The sequence below is a fragment of the Channa argus genome, chromosome 6 (assembly GCF_033026475.1).
Source record: "Channa argus isolate prfri chromosome 6, Channa argus male v1.0, whole genome shotgun sequence".
Lineage (NCBI taxonomy): Eukaryota > Metazoa > Chordata > Actinopteri > Anabantiformes > Channidae > Channa > Channa argus.
The window spans coordinates 26525353-26544766 of NC_090202.1; the positions used below are offsets into that span (position 1 = coordinate 26525353).

Consider the following 19414-nt stretch of genomic DNA (forward strand, 5'->3'; position numbering starts at 1 on the left):
AAAACTTCCTCTGGTTGGATTTGCATGAAGACATTAAAACCCAGCTGAAGGTGCTGTGACAGCTTGAACCTTACAAGTTGAGGATGTGTTGTGGGAAGTAGAGTTGAAGTAACAAGGCTCAACACTTGTGCACACACACACTCGCACACTGTAATGCTGAAGTGCTGTAAAACAGCCAAGATAAAAACAGGTCTGATCCACATGACTGGCCTAGTAAGAGTGATGATGATATGAAACTACTATGTGTAACAACTCAGGGATTTCTCCTCCCCCTCCCACCACACACAAACACACACACACACCTTTTTTTTAATACGTTAATTCCATTTAAGGCACGTCACAAATATACCTTACCTACTCCTATTGTGACTATTTGTTAAGCACTTTAAAACAACTAGGTTGACCAAAGAAAGTGCTGTACAGGTTTAAAAACATAAAATGAACCGAAATAAATGAGTAACTACTACTAAGAATAGCAATTTAACTACTGCTGTTAGTAACTGTACAGTGAAAATATTCAGCAATATGAAACTTTTACCATCTGCAACAGAGTTATTTTGTCATAAAAAAATATTGGAATTCATTTTTCAATCCATTGGACGGACAGTAAAATATTTGATGATAAAATGCAGTCAGTTCGTTTTTCCTGACCAAGTCAGTCCCTCCAGAACTTTGCAATGTTAGAAACACAACAATAAATCCAACCACATCCCTGTGAATTCTGCAAATCCTGGGAATTTAGAACACTATAAAAACACTGGGCAACGCAACATGTGTCACATTTTTATTTAAACTAAAGGATGTAGAATTTAGATGTAAAATGGAAAAGCAGCAAAAACATCATTGTTTGCAAATGAGGTGTTTAATTGATTGATTAATCATAACGCATTAAGCCGAAATACTCGTTTCCATGTTTCACCAATTCCTGTTTACTTTTTTCTGTGTTTGTTTTTGGATTTAGAAATGTTGACTGTGGATTCATTTCCTCTGTTAGAGCTGTAATAGCTGTGGTGGCTAATTAAAACAGTATGTGCCAAATTAACTCTAGTGGGTGTGGACCCCTGTGAGGGATATTAGATCATATTTTCATTACCCTTATTAGTGACTGATGCAGCTCAGATTTCTGTCTAGGCACATCAGTAAACAAAAACATCCTCAGAATTTACAGTTCACTGATGAGCATCGAAGCAGTTTATATTTAGCACACTGCCGAGTTTTTCTGTCTGGTTGTGAAGCATTAATAAAACGGAACAATTTAAGTCCTTGATTCAGCAAAACAAAGAGGCCTTTTTTTCAGTGTATTCAGAATAATGCAGACCTCCTTCTGTCTTTTGCTCCTTCCCTGCAGAGACCTCAGCGAAGGAGGGTCTTCTCTTGTGGTGCCAGAGGAAGACCGCTCCCTACAAGAATGTCAACGTGCAGAACTTCCACATTAGGTAACACTTGCTGTGCAGACACGCGCAAGGAAGTAGGACTGGTGTTAGCTTTAGTTTTTAAACGATTTTATGTTATTCTTGGATGTACACTGTTCACGGAAAGAGCTTCTACATCCTCAAGAGACGGTACAGCTCTCCAGTGAGAACCTGATCAAATTTGTTTATGGTGAGCAAGTCTGCAAGGAACTTCATGATATCAGAGCTGGATGACAAAACTGACCAATATTCAATATGCAGGGAAATTATCAATAATTTGAATACACACAATAACTAAAAAAACGAAACTAAATGTCCAAAAAGAGACATCAAATGACAAAAGCCTATGCAAAATTACCATAAACAGACTCTCAGTAACCAAAAATAAATGAGTGGAGCTTGACCCTCATTCTTACCTCCCATCTCTCCAACAGCTGGAAGGACGGTCTTGCCTTTAATGCTCTGATCCACAGACACAGACCAGATCTCATCGACTACGACAGCCTTAGAAAGGTACTGTTTTTCACACACTGGACCCAAATCAAATGTTGTTTTTCCTCAAACTCTGTACAAACGCAAATGTCTTTGAATGCTAACGCAAACTAGCAGCGAGGTTTCAAATGACCAGAAATGGTAAAACACTGAATTTGCTATTAAGATAAATCTAAACTAACCCAGTCATCATAAGCAAATTAATTGAGTTCTGACATCTTAATTCTTTAGGACGACCCAGTGACCAATCTGAACAATGCCTTTGAGGTAGCTGAGAAACACCTGGACATCCCCAAGATGTTGGACGCAGAAGGTAGGCATGTAGCTAGAGGATAATGTGCTATACTTATCCTGTGTGTCTTTTTAATTTACTATAGTGTATTAAAACTGGCTGTGGGAGCATGGACACAACAAGGTGACCATAACCATAATCTGCCTGATAATTCGTTAGGTACATCAGTCTTAAATTTCTCAAATACTAAAGCAGCCCTTATGAAACATTCCTTTGTTTCTGATTTAGACAAACTGCACGTGTCCTGCCTAATCTCAGTTTAAAGCCTAACTCTATGTCACTGAGATGAGCTGAACAGTTAGATTTTAATATCTTCGGATTTGTAAAAAGCAGTAAATTAGAGAAATGACTGTCTCCATACAATATAACGGTAATATCAGAGTAGTTATTGTCTGGTACCTGGACCTAATTTAATTATTGCACGTTAAAGTCATAGTGTTGTGCATGTAAATGTGGCCCCTGTTCTATAAATCCACTGTTACTGTGTATGAGCTGTTACAGCAGACCAAAAGCTGTCCTCTTCAGGATGCATGGACTCGCCAACCCACCCCTTCATGTCATTGTCTCCTTGTTTTCCATCTTTATTTGGATTGTAACCGTGTTTAATGTCTTTAGCTGTATGAATGTGAATGTGAATAATATTAACAATAATAATATGCACACATAATTAGATTTAATTTCGACTTTTATGGGCAATTTTCATGAGGCTTTGATTAGGGAGAAAACTTGCTGTGTGTATTTAGTAAATGGACAGTCTCTGACCATTGTATGTACAGTACTCTTAGGTCTTTGTCCACCTTCTTGTCTTTGTATTTGCAAATCAAGCTCGTCTAGCTGTTAACAGCTCCAGCAGTTATTGCGTGCCTGATTTTTCTATGCAAGTGTATGTTCATACTTGTCTGTCTTGTTCTGTATGATCCCATGTCCGTCGTCTTGTCTTTATGTCTTCATAACAACGGTCTTCACCCCCCTTATCTGTAGACATTGTGAACACTGCTCGTCCAGATGAGAAAGCCATAATGACTTATGTGTCCAGTTTCTACCATGCCTTCTCTGGAGCACAGAAGGTACCATCTGAGCCCTTGACCTTTAACTCCCCTCTTACTAACAAGGTGCTGCTTCCTATCCAGCATGGCCTCACTCTCTCCACAGTGCTGCTACGTCCTGGGCCTCAACAAGGAGCCTGGATTAATTGGGACACAAACACACACATACAGACTGCGAATGTAACGGTGCTGGTGAAAGCAGTAAATGTACTGTGGTATTGTGACATCTGTGGATCACAGGAGGCTGCAGCAGGGCTTGTTTGTAAAGCCTTTTGAGGCTTATTCAATCATTGAGTCACCTATTTTGCCATCAGCCATAATGCAATTCAGTTACGGTTACTTAGATTAGAGACAAAACCTACAGAGATTGTTTTTTTTTTTTTTTTTTTTTTTTGACAACACAAATGTCTGTGGGCTACAGTTTGCAAAGTTAGACATTTGATCACCCGGCACCTGAAATCTGTCTGCTTTTGAACCTTCATCGCTAGTCTAGTCCTTCCATCGTATTTTTCACTCCCCACTTGACTCCCTGTAGGCATCTGATAGGAAGCCAGTTGATGCATCTCTTGTTGTGCTCATCTTCCTTTTTTATTTTCTAGCACCTTTCTAGTTCCTGTATTATTGACATTAAATCATTACCTACAGAGAGAGGTTCTGTTCATATAATATTGGTTAGCAATTCTTACATCTGCAGCCTGTGTCTGTGTCTACGTAACACAAATCACAAACTGGTTCCCGAAAAAACAAAACGTTTGGGCGTCTGTGAATGACGACCATTACATTTACGTGAGACCTGCACTCAGAGCCTGAAACAGTGTGTCACCTTCTGACTGGTGTATTTTGTGATAAAATGAAAATGAAAACTAGCACTTTTTAGAAACTTTCCACTGGATTAATATTCGGATGTTAATCTGAAGAATCATCTGTTTGTATCAGTTAAATCTGCCGTTTGTCTTTAAACTTTAATTTTAATTATCGCCAACATTTGGTTTGTAAAATGTCAGCAAGTAGTGGAAGGTGCCAGAGCCATAAATGACTTCTCCCTAAACTGTTATATGAAATAATCACAGGATGAGATTCACACACTGTGGAAGAAGCATAAACAGAATATGTTCATTTTTGCTCAATAACTTCAAGTTATCTAGATGGTTGAGTTTATAAATGTATAGTTTTTGTTTTATAGAAATCTTGTTATTCTAGGCAAATCTCTGTCCTGTCAGACTGCATTGCACTTCTCCAAGAGGAGGACAAAGACTTACAGTTTCAGAGCTCAGTGCAATTATTGTGTAATTTGTAATGGTGTCATTCCCAGCTGCTAAATGAACCAAACTAAAGGATTGACCTGCTGTGGGTAAATTCACCCTGACACATACTGAGCTTGATTTAGCAGTTAGTGTGGGTGTTTGTGTCTCAACCATGACCTTGTGGCTCCAGTGTCAGCCAGCTCTCTTTAAGAGGACACTCTTGTCCCTTGCTACCACATTGTGGGAAGGTCGGCTGTGAAAATGAGTTGAACTCAAGGATGTGGACCTAAAGAAGGAGCCACGCTTACCCCCAACAACCCCTCCTCTCATCCTGCAGGGAGCGAGGACCATGTAGCTTTGGGTAGCTTTGGCTTCATTCTGTCTCTCATCTCTGTTTACCTTTCTCTGCCCAACTCTCTCTGACTGCTTGGCGCTGGGTGATGCATAGACATCGTGGGCACGCTGAGGCCAGATGAGAAGGCAATAATGACCTATGTATCCTGCTTCTATCATGCCTTCTCTGGTGCACAGAAGGTGAGCTCCTCATGCTTTAGACTCACACTTTTCTGCAGCAATAAAAGGGTTCTCATCAGTCATGGGAGGAAGTTTTAGCGCAAAAGGACAAAAGAAAAGAAAATCACTGTTTACAGTTACTTACAGTTGCTCTTCAACTCCTGCTTTAAATATTTGACAATTAGGTCCATGATGGGAACTCTAGAAATAAAAGCAAAATCTTTCTAATGCTTCTGTTTCGGGGCCTTGTTTTCCCAAAAGTGATTCAATATGTGGTCTGGACTTCTCAAAGTACTGGTATCTTCTACTGAATGAACACCATGCTGTGCCTGTACTGGATCTGTTTTGGTTTCCTTTGGGACCATTTGACTATCTTTGACTTTCTGCTGAATATTTCAGTTGGGAAACTGAGGACACAAAATGTTTATAATCTAAAATACACGTACATACAACAGTGTGTGTTTTTCCAGCAGAAAATCGCATATAAGATTATTCTGATACAGTTGTGGGAAACCAGACCTAGTTGGGTTTATTACTGTGGGAAATGCTGTTCTCTGCAGCTTCTCTTCAGCTGTTAACACTTTCAACACTAAAAGGTTTTATTATGATTTGAACTGTGTATATATGGAATGTATTTTAGTTTTTTTATTTAGTTTTTTAATCTAAAGTGATAAATGCTTTCAAAGTCTGTGTACTTCTTCTTTTATTCCAGTGGTACAGTAGTGTAATATCCTAGGCAGACCTACTGATGTGGACTGCAGCGCTACATGAACCTGTAACTAGATGTGTGAACTGACTCCTGAGTTGAGACAGGAGACGCATGGAGCTTTAAAACACACAGATTGATTTTGGCACTTTTAACTAACAGCGGGAGCATGATTTCATTAAATGAGCAACATGAGTTTTGCACTTTAAAATATATATATATTTGATTGCCTGACCTTGTGTTTAAATTTATTCCCATTCACTGGCTGTGTGTGGACTGTGTACGCACAAGTTATTACAGAAAAAACCTCTTAGAGTAGTAATGAAAGTCCAGGTACTAATAAAAAGCAGTAGCCACTTGCTGTAGTTTGTGTTTAGTGAATGCACTAGGCTTTAGGCACAGTGAGTGGACTGGGTGACTGTTTTGTCCAGTCATTGTGAGTGCTGCTCATCACGGTTTCCCTTGATAGGCTGAGACGGCCGCAAATCGTATCTGCAAAGTGCTGGCTGTCAACCAGGAGAATGAGCAAATGATGGAGGACTACGAGAAACTGGCCAGTGATGTGAGTACATGACATGGAAAATCAAAGTAAAACCACTTTCTAGAACAAAACTCTCGTATTGACAAAGTGGCTGAGAAAAGAGTTACTTTTTCTAAATGTGTTCTTTTTGTTTTCTTCTCTGCATCCAGCTGCTGGAGTGGATCCGCCGGACCATCCCCTGGCTGGAGAACAGAACCCAAGAGAAGACCGTGAATGATATGCAGGCAAAACAGGAGGACTTCAGAGACTACCGCTGTGTCCACAAACCACCCAAGGTTTATAAAAAAAGCATTGAGTTTATTGTGATCGAATAAATATACAGGGCATGTATATTATGTATATTATGTGAGAACAGTTTTTAAACAGTTGATTTTCTTTCCTCTGCTGAGTCTGTTCAAAAACACTGTGCACTGATACTGTCCTTACCCTCAGGTTCAAGAGAAATGTCAGCTGGAGATTAGCTTCAACACTCTGCAGACTAAACTCAGGCTCAGCAACAGACCTGCCTTCATGCCATCAGAAGGGCGCATGGTGTCAGTATGTATTCGTACACATCTCATCTCTCATCTGTGATGCTGGCATTAAAGAAAATGTTGTGCTTCTTTATTTGACTGCAGATAGACGTGCGTTTTTTTTATTTACTTTTTTCTGGTTCAATATGAAATCATTCCTGTTGTTTGGTGTCAGGATATTAATGGAGCATGGCACACTCTGGAAGGTGCAGAAAAGGGATATGAGGAGTGGATCCTGAGCGAGATCAGACGTCTGGAGAGACTGGAACATCTGGCTGAGAAGTTCCACCAGAAGGCTGCCATCCATGAGTCCTGGACTGATGGTATGTAAAAGTGTAATAACAGACATGTGCGCATACACACTCCCCAACTTTGTTTGCAGAAAACTCTTAAAAAATTTCCTCGTCTTTCTCCAAATGCTCTTTTTGTTAAATAATTTAAATTACAGCAAATTACTTTGAGAGAGATGTCAGCCACCCTTATGAATAAAGCAGGTGACTCAGATGTTTTTAGCCACCATGCTCATACACATTGCCACCTATTTTCCTAAATAAAATGCTATATTTACTTTCTCTGTCTTATTTTAAGGTGAAATGTGAAGTGAATCGATGAGTTTTTACTATGTATGCAGGTAAGGAGGCCATGCTAACCCAGAAAGACTACGAGACTTCCACCCTGTCAGAAGTGAAGGCGTTGCTACGAAAACACGAGGCCTTTGAGAGTGACCTGGCAGCCCACCAGGACAGAGTGGAGCAGATTGCTGCCATTGCACAGGAGCTCAAGTGAGAAATAATTAACAGCTGTGAATCTGATTGTGAACAAATTTGGGGGGGGGGGGGGGGGGGGGGGGGACAGGAGATAAAGGAGAGAGAGATTACATCATTTATCAGTGTGCAAGTCACTGCTATATAATCTACTCTTACCTTTTTGTATTTTTCAGTGAGCTGGACTACTATGACTCTGCCAGTGTCAATGCTCGCTGTCAGAAGATCTGTGACCAGTGGGATGTCCTGGGAGCCCTCACCCAGAGACGCAAAGATTCACTGGAGGTAAAACTCAACGTGTAATTAAATCTTTGCGTATCAGCGTGTATGTGATACCATGTGATGCAGAAAATCATCTTAAGAATGTAACGCTTGTGAAGGTTCCCGAAAGCTAGTATTTTATTGTCACAAGTGAGGGAAAACGTAGCATTTAAGAATTTACTCTTAAGACAGCAGTTGGATAATACACATACAGATCTTGTTCTTTAAGTCAGTGAAGTTAATTTTAATACAATCCTTATCTCTGGTTTCTTGCCTACAGAGGACAGAAAAGCAGCTGGAGTCGATAGATGAGCTTTACCTGGAGTACGCCAAGAGAGCGGCACCCTTCAACAACTGGATGGAGGGAGCTATGGAAGACCTGCAGGACATGTTCATTGTCCACAATATTGAAGAGATCCAGGTAAATGGAAGCTGAAGACTGAAAAAAGACATTGCAGGCTAAAGCGTTGTCGAGCTCCAAAGATGGCTAATGTTAACGATGAATTAAAAATGAGCAGCACTGAATAATTCAATACACAATGTATCACATTATTCTTTGTTACAAGCACGTATTTCAGTTTATAAACTATATCTGGGCGTACCAAAACCAAACACTTTCCCTTCCTCAGGGTCTGATCACCGCCCACGAGCAGTTTAAGTCCACTTTGCCAGAGGCCAACAAAGAGAGGGAGGCTATCCAGTCCATCCAGGCTGAGGTGCAGAAGATCGCTCAGAGCAACGGCATCAAGCTGACTGGAGCAAACCCCTACACAACCATCACACCTGAAAGCATTGACAAAAAATGGGAAAAGGTTGGCTGCCTGTTTTTTTTTTACCCGTCCTAGCTTTTTGCCTTTAGTTTGTCTTTGAGGGGCACACAAACCGATTTTTCTCAGTATTCAGATGGAACTTTAAGTTCAGTTTGTCCAAAACGGTAAACCACTAATAGAAACAAGTACTTGATGCGCATCTTTTTTTTTCTCTTAAACATTTGGTAAAATGTGTTCTTTCTTCTAAACACGTATACCACATTGGTAAAATTGAGCCGTAGGATAGCTCTGTGTGCTATTTATTTAGAGACCACGTAAGCGCCACTTACACACACCACAATAGATCGTTTTCTGTTCTGTTGTGGGTTTAATGTGTATTTGTTGTTGTGTGTGTTTTTTGCAGGCGATGGCCATGGTGCCCCTGCGTGACACCGCCCTGCAGGAAGAACTGAACAAGCAGAACTCCAACGACAGTCTGAGAGCCAAGTTTGCTACTCAGGCCAACGCGGTCGGTGCCTATATTCAAGACAAAATGGAGGTAATGGATTGGCCCATGTGGTCACAAAGTGTTCACCATTGTATTGAAGCAGTTCAGTTCTTTTTCAGCTGTTTGTAGTTGGTCACAGTTTTCAGGCCAACATTGTCAGACAGTGACCTCATAGAGCAAACGTCTGTCTTAGGAATGTTTATAACCATGCTTATAGTTTGGAGTTTTGCGATAGGTGGACTAATTTGTGTAGGTCAAGTTTTTTGCGAAATCATGTTCTCTCTTTACTCTGCGTATTTATTCATGAAGTCTTTTTCAGGCTACATGCACAAAGCTTCAATAAAAACTATCCATACCAATATAAGTAGACCAAGAGTCCAGGAAGCTCTTTATTTAAAATATAAATCTAATAATAATAACAATAATAATCAAGAATCCACAACTTTGTCAATACGCAAGCATAACAAAATTGTATTTGTATTGGTCTCCAATAATTAAGTGCCTTAATTATCCATCCATTACACGTATTTACAAATGTGGGAATATGAATATTCAAAATAAACAATGAAATATCAGTGTGGGATACGAAGTATAAGAAAGTATCGTATGTAATACTGCCCGTGATGACACGCAGATTATGGGCTATGCTGTGTTTAGCATGGTAAATACTGTTCGTTTGCGTTGGCAGGAAATTGGCAGGATATCGATTGAAATGAACGGCACTCTGGAGGACCAGCTGACCCACCTGAAGGACTACCAGAAGACCATCATGACTTACATGCCTGAAATTAACAAGCTGGAGGGATTCCATCAGCACATCCAGGAGGCCCTTATCTTTGACAACCAGTACACTTCCTACACAATGGAGGTAAAGCTCACACCTGTAAAACCTTGATAGAATACACGGTTTCTCTCATGTTGTGAGAAAGTTACCATCTCAGGTCATCTGTCTTCTTTTATTGTTTCCAGAAGTAAACAAACACACTTGCCTTGTAAGACTCTCTAACCTGTATCCTTGTCTCTCTATCCAGCACCTCCGTGTGGGTTGGGAACAGCTGCTGACCACCATCGCCAGAACCATCAATGAGGTTGAGAACCAGATCCTGACGCGTGACGCCAAGGGCATCAGCCAGGAGCAGCTGTATGAGTATCGTGCCTCCTTCAACCACTTTGACAAGGTCAGGGGCCAAAACCAGAGAAATGGCTTATTAATTCAAGTTATTTGATTTTGTTATACCCCAGGAAGAATCATGCTTTTGCTTTTTATGTTAATTCAATTCACTCTTTGTAAAATGTACCACTACATACTGTAGAAGGAGAGATGTAGTACCTGTAAACCTCTACCCTGCTTTTTATACCAGTAAAGGGCCTTCAACTATGAGTTTATTATAGTGTTATAGTGCAGTCAGAAGCAGAAACATTTTTTTGTTACCACATAAATGTTTACTTTGCTTTACAAAGCAGTGTGTACACTGTAGATTTAAATGTGTACTCTACATATTATGTCACAGCATTTGTCATTTTGATGCATGCGTGACCACCTCATACCAATAAAATGCAGATACATCCAACATATCCTGATAAAATATAGCAATAATGACACAATGGCCGGAACAGTCGACTGAAACGGAGCAACTTTCATTCAAAAAAAACAAAAAGAAAAGGACAAAAGACCAAAAAAAGTAGAGATTTGGGATGAACTCCTGGATGGAGAAGTTGTTGAAGGAGAATAAATATACAGACAGAGTGACGAGAATCTTGCCTTCATCTCAGTGGATGTCAATTTTTGTTTGTACTTTAGCTGAAAGATCCTCTTTCCTTGTGAAATGTCACCTCACTTAGTTGCTGTGTGGCCATTGGCAAAGCTGATAATTTGATCTTCATAAGAATGAGGGGGGCTCCTGCATTGGTCTCAGTCCCAAACCACTGTGTACATGTCACCAGTCCGCGCTACTGTCGGACATTATGTTTCATAAATACTCATGGATTCTGTGGTCACTCATCCAGCTGTGTTCACTCAAGTTACTTTTCTAATTGATTCTGTCCCATCTGTGTGTCTGACAAAATACATTTTCAGTTCATTTTCAACCTAAAATTTGATCTGCTGAATATCTGAGAATCACCATTTTTATTTTCAAATTGACATAAGGAAGTTTGTATTAAGACAACAGAACTTCTTTTGAGGTAGAGAGATGACATCCGTCTATTTGCTCACCCTTGTATCTTATTAGAGAATTTCAACTATTTCTTCTTGAGTAAGTAAGTTCAACAGCTTTGTATTTATTGTAATTTGATAATGACTAATACCTGAAGGCCTGTGCAGAGAGTGGTGATACAGAGAGAGAGCAGCAGCTGGTAGAAGAGTGTAGCAGGCAGAGGCAGGGCTGAGTGGACAGGTGTTAAAAAGCTTTATGTTCTCCAGATATGTAATGTCCTACTGTTAATTATCCAAAGGAGTTTGCAACCAAATGATTAGCACATGTTGATGTTGTCTCATACAGACATGTGCGTGTGTTACTTAGGTGACAGATTGTCAGTTTGCCGAGTTTTCATGGGTCCATCACATCTGTTTGTTGATTTGCGTGTGCTGACATTGTCTAAACATCCATGAATTATCTGTCTGTCCCTCCATCCTCCATGTCTTCATCTTTTCTTTGTGTGCTGCGGATCACACGGGCACCACCCATCACCATCCCTGTGTTCCGATTGGTTCATCTTCATGACCTGTCATTGGGTGTTTGGCAAATCTCAGGACCACACCGGGGCCCTTCAGGCCGAGGAGTTCAAGGCCTGTCTGATCAGTCTGGGCTACGATGTGGAGAACGACAAGCAGGTAGGAGCCTCCAGGACAGGACAGAGGGAAAGAGTTTGTCAGACCTGAGAGCAGGAGAGCAAAGTAAAGATCACTGCCACTCAAAATTGGCTAATCACTACTGATTAACTATCAAACTCCTCTGATGTCAAATCAATGATGTATGAAGTGTCTTTATGCGCCGCCACAATGTCTGTTTTTTGCAGTTCTGCTAGATGGTAACAGACTATACACTTTAACAGATACGTTTATTATGCTAGATATATGCTAGTTTATCCTTTTTTTTTTTTTTTAATAGACAAGTTATTTGCAGTGCATAAAAACCTTCTTATTGAAAGGTTGATTATAAAAGCTGGGTTCTTCACAACAGTAAGCCGTGTGATTTGTCTTGCACTGCCTGTCTCTCTTAACCTTGAACTTCAAATTGAATAAAACGAAAAGGCGAATGCTGTTTGACGATTACAACAGCTGCTTTTGAGATTTCATAACAAAAAACGGGATCATAGGATGACACTGCATTTCCTGACCTTCCTACGTGCACAGGTGCCGTTGCTCCTGCTGTAATAAGATTATGGATTGCTTATGTAATCCTGTTTTCTGTTACCTTGACAACTCAACCACCCAGTGATCAGTCAGCTCCTGCTCGGCAGCTCTTGATAAACTCCAGTGTCAGGCAGGGTTTGTTCCATCAGCATGGAGGGTTGAGAGTTGTCGTGTCCCTGTTTGTCCACCGGGGGTCTCTGTTGCTTTGTGTTGCTTCAGCTCAGCCGAACAGACCCCAGCTTGCATCTGTCTGTCAGGTTTTACTTTGCTCCAAGACTTTCTCTGTTAACTGTTTGTACTTTTTTTATTCCATCTCTTTTTATATCTGTATTTCTATCTCTCTTTTCATTCCTCCGCCTCTTCTCTGCCATTCATATTTCTCTGACTCTATCTTTGTCAATTCACCTTCTTCTCCCCCCCCCGGCCTTTGCATTGCTGTGGGGACTCACAGAAGCGATCAGGACAGATGGTCTCAGATGATTTCCGGGCTCTACTCATTTCTACAGGGAACAGCCTGGTACTGCTGCTGGCATGATGCTCTCACAGGGTGTCCGCAGGTCCAACAAAGTTGTTTTTCACGTCATAAATTCCTGAGCGTTGACGCCATGTTTTGATTGCAGTTAGAGATTAACACATTTATGATGAGGGTGTGTTTTTTTTTTTTTTTTTTTTTTTTTTTTTTTTTAGGTTTTTTTTTTTTTAGGTTTTTTTTGTGCTCAAATCCTAAAAATAAGAACATAAATGGTGAATGGTCTGCATTTATATGGCCCTTTTCTACCTATTGGTACTCAAAGGGCTTTACAGTGCTTCACATTCACCCGTTTGAACTCACAATCACACACACACACACACACACACACACACACACACACACACACACACACACACACACACACACACACACACACTGATAGGGGAGCTGGCCAACACTCAGTGTCTTGCACAAGGACACTTCGACATGTAACCAGAGGATGCAGTTTGCATTTTTCACAAAGTCATATAAAAAACTAAAAGCTAGTTTTATTGAAACATCACTTAAATTCTTAAATGTGAATCAACACCTGCTGACACCCTGCTCTCTCTCCCTGATCCTCTTGCTATTCGTCTTATTTTGTCCGTCGCTTTTTTACTTACTGCACTTCCGTCCTAGTGGATGATAGACTCCGTTTCCCCTATAGAACATTCACACTTTATGTAAGTGTTTGTCGTTAGTGCCCTCATTGATATTAACCTCTGAACGTGTTCTTTGTGTATCTGCATGCTTCAAATATGAAACATTAGGACGACCATCACATCTTTCCTCTGTCAACTGGCTCAGTCTAATTCATGGTGGTCCTTAATGTTTTCACACTTTCTGTACTGTGTGTCATCTTCTGTCTGTGTCTAAAAACAAATCGCTGTCTCCTGCGTTAACCTGCTGTGTTTCGGTTGCCAGGGCGATGGTGAATTTGCTCGCATCATGAGTATAGTGGACCCCAACGGCACTGGTGCTGTCACCTTCCAGGCCTTCATTGACTTTATGTCCAGGGAAACGACTGACACTGACACCGCGGACCAGGTCATCGCCTCCTTCAAGATCCTAGCTGCTGACAAGGTGGGTGTGCACAAACACATGTGCGGTGATCTGTGTGTTGGCAGTGTCTGAAACAGAGGTCTGCTATTAATGCTGTTCTGTCATCACCCAACAGATGGTGGCAGCAGCACTTTGTTTTTTTTTTGTTTTGTTTTTTTAAAGTAACCAAGCATCTTTATCAAGATGGAGAAACACGTTTTATTTGCTTGTTTCCTATTGCTGTTCTCTTTTGTTTGGTCATCTGTTAAATTCAAGTTCACTCACATCTTTGACTTGTAATATCGTGGTGTGCGTCGGTCACATGTAATAAGTCATTTTGGCTGTATTATCCACTCCTACTTCTACTACTGAAATAATTTTTTTCTTGCAATAGATTCCTACATTTACATGTAATCATCACCTGAAACAAAGAGAGAGACAAAACAAATTATAAATAAACAATAACAACACAATTATTCACCCTAATCATCATCATCACATACACAACTATTAGAGTACAAACCATTACAGCTGTAATGTTTCCAAGGACAAAAAAATTGATTTTGGACCTCCCTCACTGACCTTGCGTTTCTGTTTCCATCAGAACTTCATCCTAGCTGATGAGCTGAGGAGGGAGCTCCCCCCCGACCAGGCCGAATACTGCATCGCTCGCATGGCGCCTTACATGGGGCCTGATGCCATCCCCGGAGCCCTCGACTACATGTCTTTCTCCACTGCCCTGTATGGGGAGAGCGACCTGTAGAGTAGGAGGCGAGTGGAAGAGGAGGGCTGGACAGATGTGGGAGGGAGGATGGAGGAGGAGTAGAAGGGGAGGGGAGGTAGAGAGTTCTGCAGTGCAAAGGAGAGACGCCAGGAATCAAGTGTTTGGAGGGATTTGAGTTGTGAGGTGCCCCTGTGTGTGCTGGTTTAGAAGTCTTGTTATCTGAGCTGTAGTTGGGGGTGGAGCGTGATGGAGGTCGGTTTGTGGTCTTTACGAACTGTCACGTCCAGGGGCAGCATGAGCAGGTGGACAGTTGTTCTGTAGTGGAGGTTGTTTGCTTCTCCCTATCTGAGGGGTCAAACAGGCCTGGGATGTGTGTTAGAACTCGCGGGTGGGGAGGGGACATAATCTCATACTTATGCTAATTTTGTTTATTTTATTATAAATTCTTTGTTCTTGCCAGTGGGGTGGGGGTGGGGGGGTTCAGGGCGTTAGTTGGGGCAGTGTGGGATGTTGGCGACTGGCAAAGTTTGTGTATTAGATCCTAGAAAGAGATCCTGCGGGGTCAGGAGGATGGGAGGGGGGTTAACAAACCAGAGATAAAATGACATTTACCCAGAATTTCCATGTTGCTGCATAAGGCGACTCGTCTAAACTCAGATCTTTTCCTTCCCCCTGTCTTTCTGTCTTTATTTTCTCAAGCAGGTGGGTTGTGGGGTGGGTTCAGATTGGGTGGGTGGGCCAGTGGTCTGTATGCGGGGGTATGCTCAGCGCTGTACATACTTATTTTTTCAGCGAAGAATGACACACACACAAACAGTTCCAGTAATCAAGAATAATCGATCGCAGGCTTATCAGTAGGGCAAAGTAGAGTGACATTTATTAAAAAAACAAAACAAAAAAAATGACAAAACGCATAAATCTTAAGACCAACGATTGCGAGACAGAGAGCAGTTTCACCAGTGGATAGGTTTGAGCTTCCAGAAGTCTTTTCTTCAGGTTTATTTTGTTTTAGCAATGTAAAAAAAACTCATGGAAGAAGTGTGTACCCATGAAGTTGAGGCTAGTGTACGCAGAAATCTAATGATAGGCAACATTATAATTATCTACATTTGCCTCTGTGGAACTTGAGCAGGTGCTTATTTAAATTAAAAAAATTATACATTTATATAGTAGGACAGAGTGTATTAGTCAAAGTTAGACCAGTTTTATATACCAGATTATACAGAAATGTACACACATCTTGTCATGGATGCTTTTTGTTGGCTGAAGGTTCTGCACTGTGGAGAGCTCCCAATGTGACTTTTGGGAAAACTGGTGAAAGTTATAAAAAAAAAAATTTAATAAAAAAAACGTGTGCCTCTTGGTGGCTACAGCCTTGTCCCCCTCTCTTGTACTTTCTCCCACTTCTTCCTCTCTCCCTCATCCCTTCATCCCCTCATTTTTCTCTGCAGAGAAGGGAACAACATTTACTCTAAGGAAGAAGGGAGGGATCTTTATGTAAGCATTCCATTATGTGAAAGAAAAAAAAATTAAAAATGGAAATTGTTATGTTTAAAAAAAAAACTATGCAATCATAATGTGTTCGATATCTGACTTGTGGGAAAAGCTGTGGGCATTGCTCTGGGCCTTACTGTTGTTGGCTGTTAAGGGGGGGCAGAGAGGGAGACAGAGGGAGGGACAGACAGGGAAGGAACTGAGAAGAAAAGACTTGGACCAAAAGCTTGCTTTTTTGTTTCTTTTTCGTTTTTCCTGCAAGGTTGGAGAGAAATGAACTCTGGAATAGTGATTTTCCTTTTTTTGTACTCTTTAATATCAGACCTTATCTGCTGTACTGGAAACTGCAACGCCTTCTGTCTCTAATGATGAGTGAGTTTCACAAAGCACACATAAAAGTTTCCTTACAAAATACCTCTGCTTGTCTTGGCGTCTTCTTTTGCGGCTGTTCAGCTGAAGCTTTGCTGTGAGTGGAGCTATAAAAACGAAAAACACAACCCCATTAAGTTTTTTTTTTTTTTTTTTTTAAAGCATTTGATGTAACATTAGCATATTTCCTAAAGTTAAAACTTTTTCGCCTAATAGTTTTTCTTGTATAAAACATTTCGTCCAACCTAAATGATGGTAAAGTTTCTCTGGGCCAATTCAGAAACATCCTTCCGTCCCGTGACATCATTCTACACTTTAGACCTGTTCGCAGTGCGTCACAGATGAGCGTAGACGATCACGTGGGCAACAAACGTTGGCGATCACGGAGCGTTGTACGAGTCCGTGCACCGGAAGTGTGCAGTCCAAATTCGACAATTTCATCAGAACACTGCACGCTCGGAGTTGATTGTACGCACGTTGGTGTAACGTCACCACGTTGGAGCAGCGTCTCGTCGGCCCGTTTCTCCTCAGGTGCAGCCACAGATTTTGGCCGTTGCCGACCGGGAGCCACCGACGCGCCACCGCTCCTCGTTATGGCGGGAGGGAGGCACCGCTCACTGTCACCTGCCGCGCGCTGCTATAACCACCGGTGCCTGAACGTGCACAGAAAAACAGTCAGTACTTAGCCTTCGCTGACCCAGATTTCCTCTTATTTAATATGTAATTGATCCTAAATGTACATTTGTCAGTGACTTGTTTAAAAAAAACAAAATAAGTTTGCTGCTCCAACATTATGTCCAACACTAAGCGACAACAAAAAGTCAGTTTGATACAGCAAAATGTGTCCACGGTGGCTTGAGACTCCAAGAAGTGATGAACTTTGGCTTTTGATTGATTTTTAGTCAAACTGAACAAATATTTAACCTGCTTCCTAAGGGAGACAAGTGTTTGTCTTTAAAATGATAAAAAGCCCCAATAACTGATGTATTTTAACAGTAACTCAAATATCACAGCTCAGAGTACATGTCGAAATACTGTCCTAAAATATAAAATACATGATAAATGCAATCACATGTTAAAAAATGTAAACAACCCTCTATATACCAGCTGAAACTACCATTTTAGTATTTGGTACTTGAGGCCATGCACATAAAAAAATACAAAAACTGAGAGCATAAAATAGACTAATTTCAAGATTTGAAATCCCCATCAGATTAATCCCATTGTTACTGAAATTCCTTGACACCCAGACGAGAGCAGGACATGGTACATTTAAGAGAGAGCAGAGATGTGAATGGACAAAGACCTGATCCTGCTCTGTGTGGGTGAGAATCAGGATGCACACGGCGCTTTGTCAGGTAAACAAAGACGTTTCAGTAATTTGGACAAACAACCATTTGGGTCCAATTCAGTTGTTTAGGTTCATGGTTTTTGACCTGAATATTTAAACCTCAAGAAACAAGAAATTCAATCTCATTCATTGTTAGACATCATGGCAGATTCAGTGTTTTGCTGTCAGTGCAAAAAGCTACTGGAGTGTGAAAACCTGTCATTGTGGCTGTTTGGATGCCTTGCTGTCAGACTCAAAACCAGTCGCCCCCTCCTCCTTTAGCAGCTCCTGACAGCAGAGACAGAAGTTGAGGCAAAGCATGTCCCTGCAGGGAAGATGCTTCCACCCTCACCTGAATTGGTGAACTTCAATCACTAGTTAGTTAAGATTAGGTGTTTTAAAAAACAAACAAAGAAAAAAACGTGTTTCCACAGATTCTCTGCCGTCCTGAAATGTGTCTTTAGACTTCTCGACCCCCCCCTCACTCCCTTTTTCATTCTGCCTTTGTCCTTATTCACTGACACTGTCCACATAATGTCCAAGTGAGACGACGAAACACAATTTATTCTTCACAGACGGACGCAGGCTAGAAGATAGTTTTCACTCTATTTCCTCTATTCAATGAGTTTCCTAACTTAATTATATATGCAACTGAATATTAGTGTGTGTGTGTGTGTGTGTGTGTGTGTGTGTGTGTATGTGTGCACCCCCTGCAGTGTCATGTTGCTACAGCTTACTGCTAGTGTGTCCGGGTGGACAGTTGTGGCGAACTACTAAGCAAGTTAATCAATCAGTTCAATAGGTCATCAGTCAAGTTTTAAACTCTACTCTCAAAAGTTTGGTCTTTTGTCCTTTTTCCTTTTCTTCTCTCTTTCAGTTTATACTTTTTCTTCTTTCTTTCTTTTCCTTTACTGTCCCCTTGTCCCCCACGACCACTTTCCTCACTGGATCTGACTGGTTTATCCTCCAATTTTACACCAATTACCGTCACTGTTCCCCAGGTGGGAACGCACAGAACAAGTCTGAATAAATTGCGGTTGCATTGTTGAATTCTCAAGGGGTTTTTACCAGAGCTGCTGATTCCGAGCAGCTAAAGCTCCTTAGAGATGTTGTTGTGTTGAAGGCTTTAATGCATTGGGTTCTTTGGTTCACTGATGTGAGGAAACTACCCTGTGGCCAAGTAATGGGTTTTAAATATATCATTATTTTTTCATTCTGCCTCCTGATGAGGAGCATACACACCATGTATGGTCAGATTTTACAAGCATTTCATCATCGTACACTGTATACTAGGAGAGGAAATTCAAGTTTGGCTAAATAATCCACTTATTTAGCCTCTTGGCAACTAAAAAGTACATTTTACAACAAAATAAATATTGTAGTAAATAGATGCGAAAGCATTACTGCATGTTTGCAGAGTTTCACGCGCAGAAATAGATTCGTTTCCACTCCCACAGGTGACGGTATGATGATATTTGATTCTACTTTAAATGTAGTAATAGCTAATTAACGCATAGCTGATTCTGTCTCTGCGCAGGAATCGCATCCCA

At 40.9% G+C, this 19414-nt stretch overlaps 1 protein-coding gene across 7 annotated transcripts in view; it reads left to right on the plus strand.

The window, feature by feature from the left end:
* actn4 (actinin, alpha 4) overlaps positions 1 to 16579 on the plus strand; it is a 47898-nt gene extending 31319 nt beyond the window's left edge. Inside the window, exons 5-23 of one of the 7 annotated variants that reach the window (XM_067508588.1) lie at positions 1349 to 1436; positions 1847 to 1925; positions 2136 to 2217; positions 3178 to 3263; positions 6175 to 6267; positions 6396 to 6521; positions 6679 to 6783; positions 6934 to 7081; positions 7390 to 7540; positions 7699 to 7807; positions 8064 to 8204; positions 8413 to 8595; positions 8957 to 9091; positions 9729 to 9908; positions 10072 to 10218; positions 11793 to 11873; positions 12847 to 12912; positions 13831 to 13989; positions 14552 to 16579. In XM_067508588.1, the coding sequence (XP_067364689.1) occupies positions 1349 to 1436; positions 1847 to 1925; positions 2136 to 2217; positions 3178 to 3263; positions 6175 to 6267; positions 6396 to 6521; positions 6679 to 6783; positions 6934 to 7081; positions 7390 to 7540; positions 7699 to 7807; positions 8064 to 8204; positions 8413 to 8595; positions 8957 to 9091; positions 9729 to 9908; positions 10072 to 10218; positions 11793 to 11873; positions 12847 to 12912; positions 13831 to 13989; positions 14552 to 14710 (2318 nt within the window). In that variant the 3' untranslated portion in view covers positions 14711 to 16579. Of the gene's footprint in view, positions 1 to 1348; positions 1437 to 1846; positions 1926 to 2135; positions 2218 to 3177; positions 3264 to 4934; positions 5021 to 6174; positions 6268 to 6395; positions 6522 to 6678; positions 6784 to 6933; positions 7082 to 7389; positions 7541 to 7698; positions 7808 to 8063; positions 8205 to 8412; positions 8596 to 8956; positions 9092 to 9728; positions 9909 to 10071; positions 10219 to 11792; positions 11874 to 12846; positions 12913 to 13830; positions 13990 to 14551 lie in introns of all 7 variants that reach the window. The other 6 variants (XM_067508587.1, XM_067508583.1, XM_067508584.1 and 3 more) reach the window with 6 other exon arrangements.
* The last annotated feature ends 2835 nt before the right edge of the window (positions 16580 to 19414 follow it).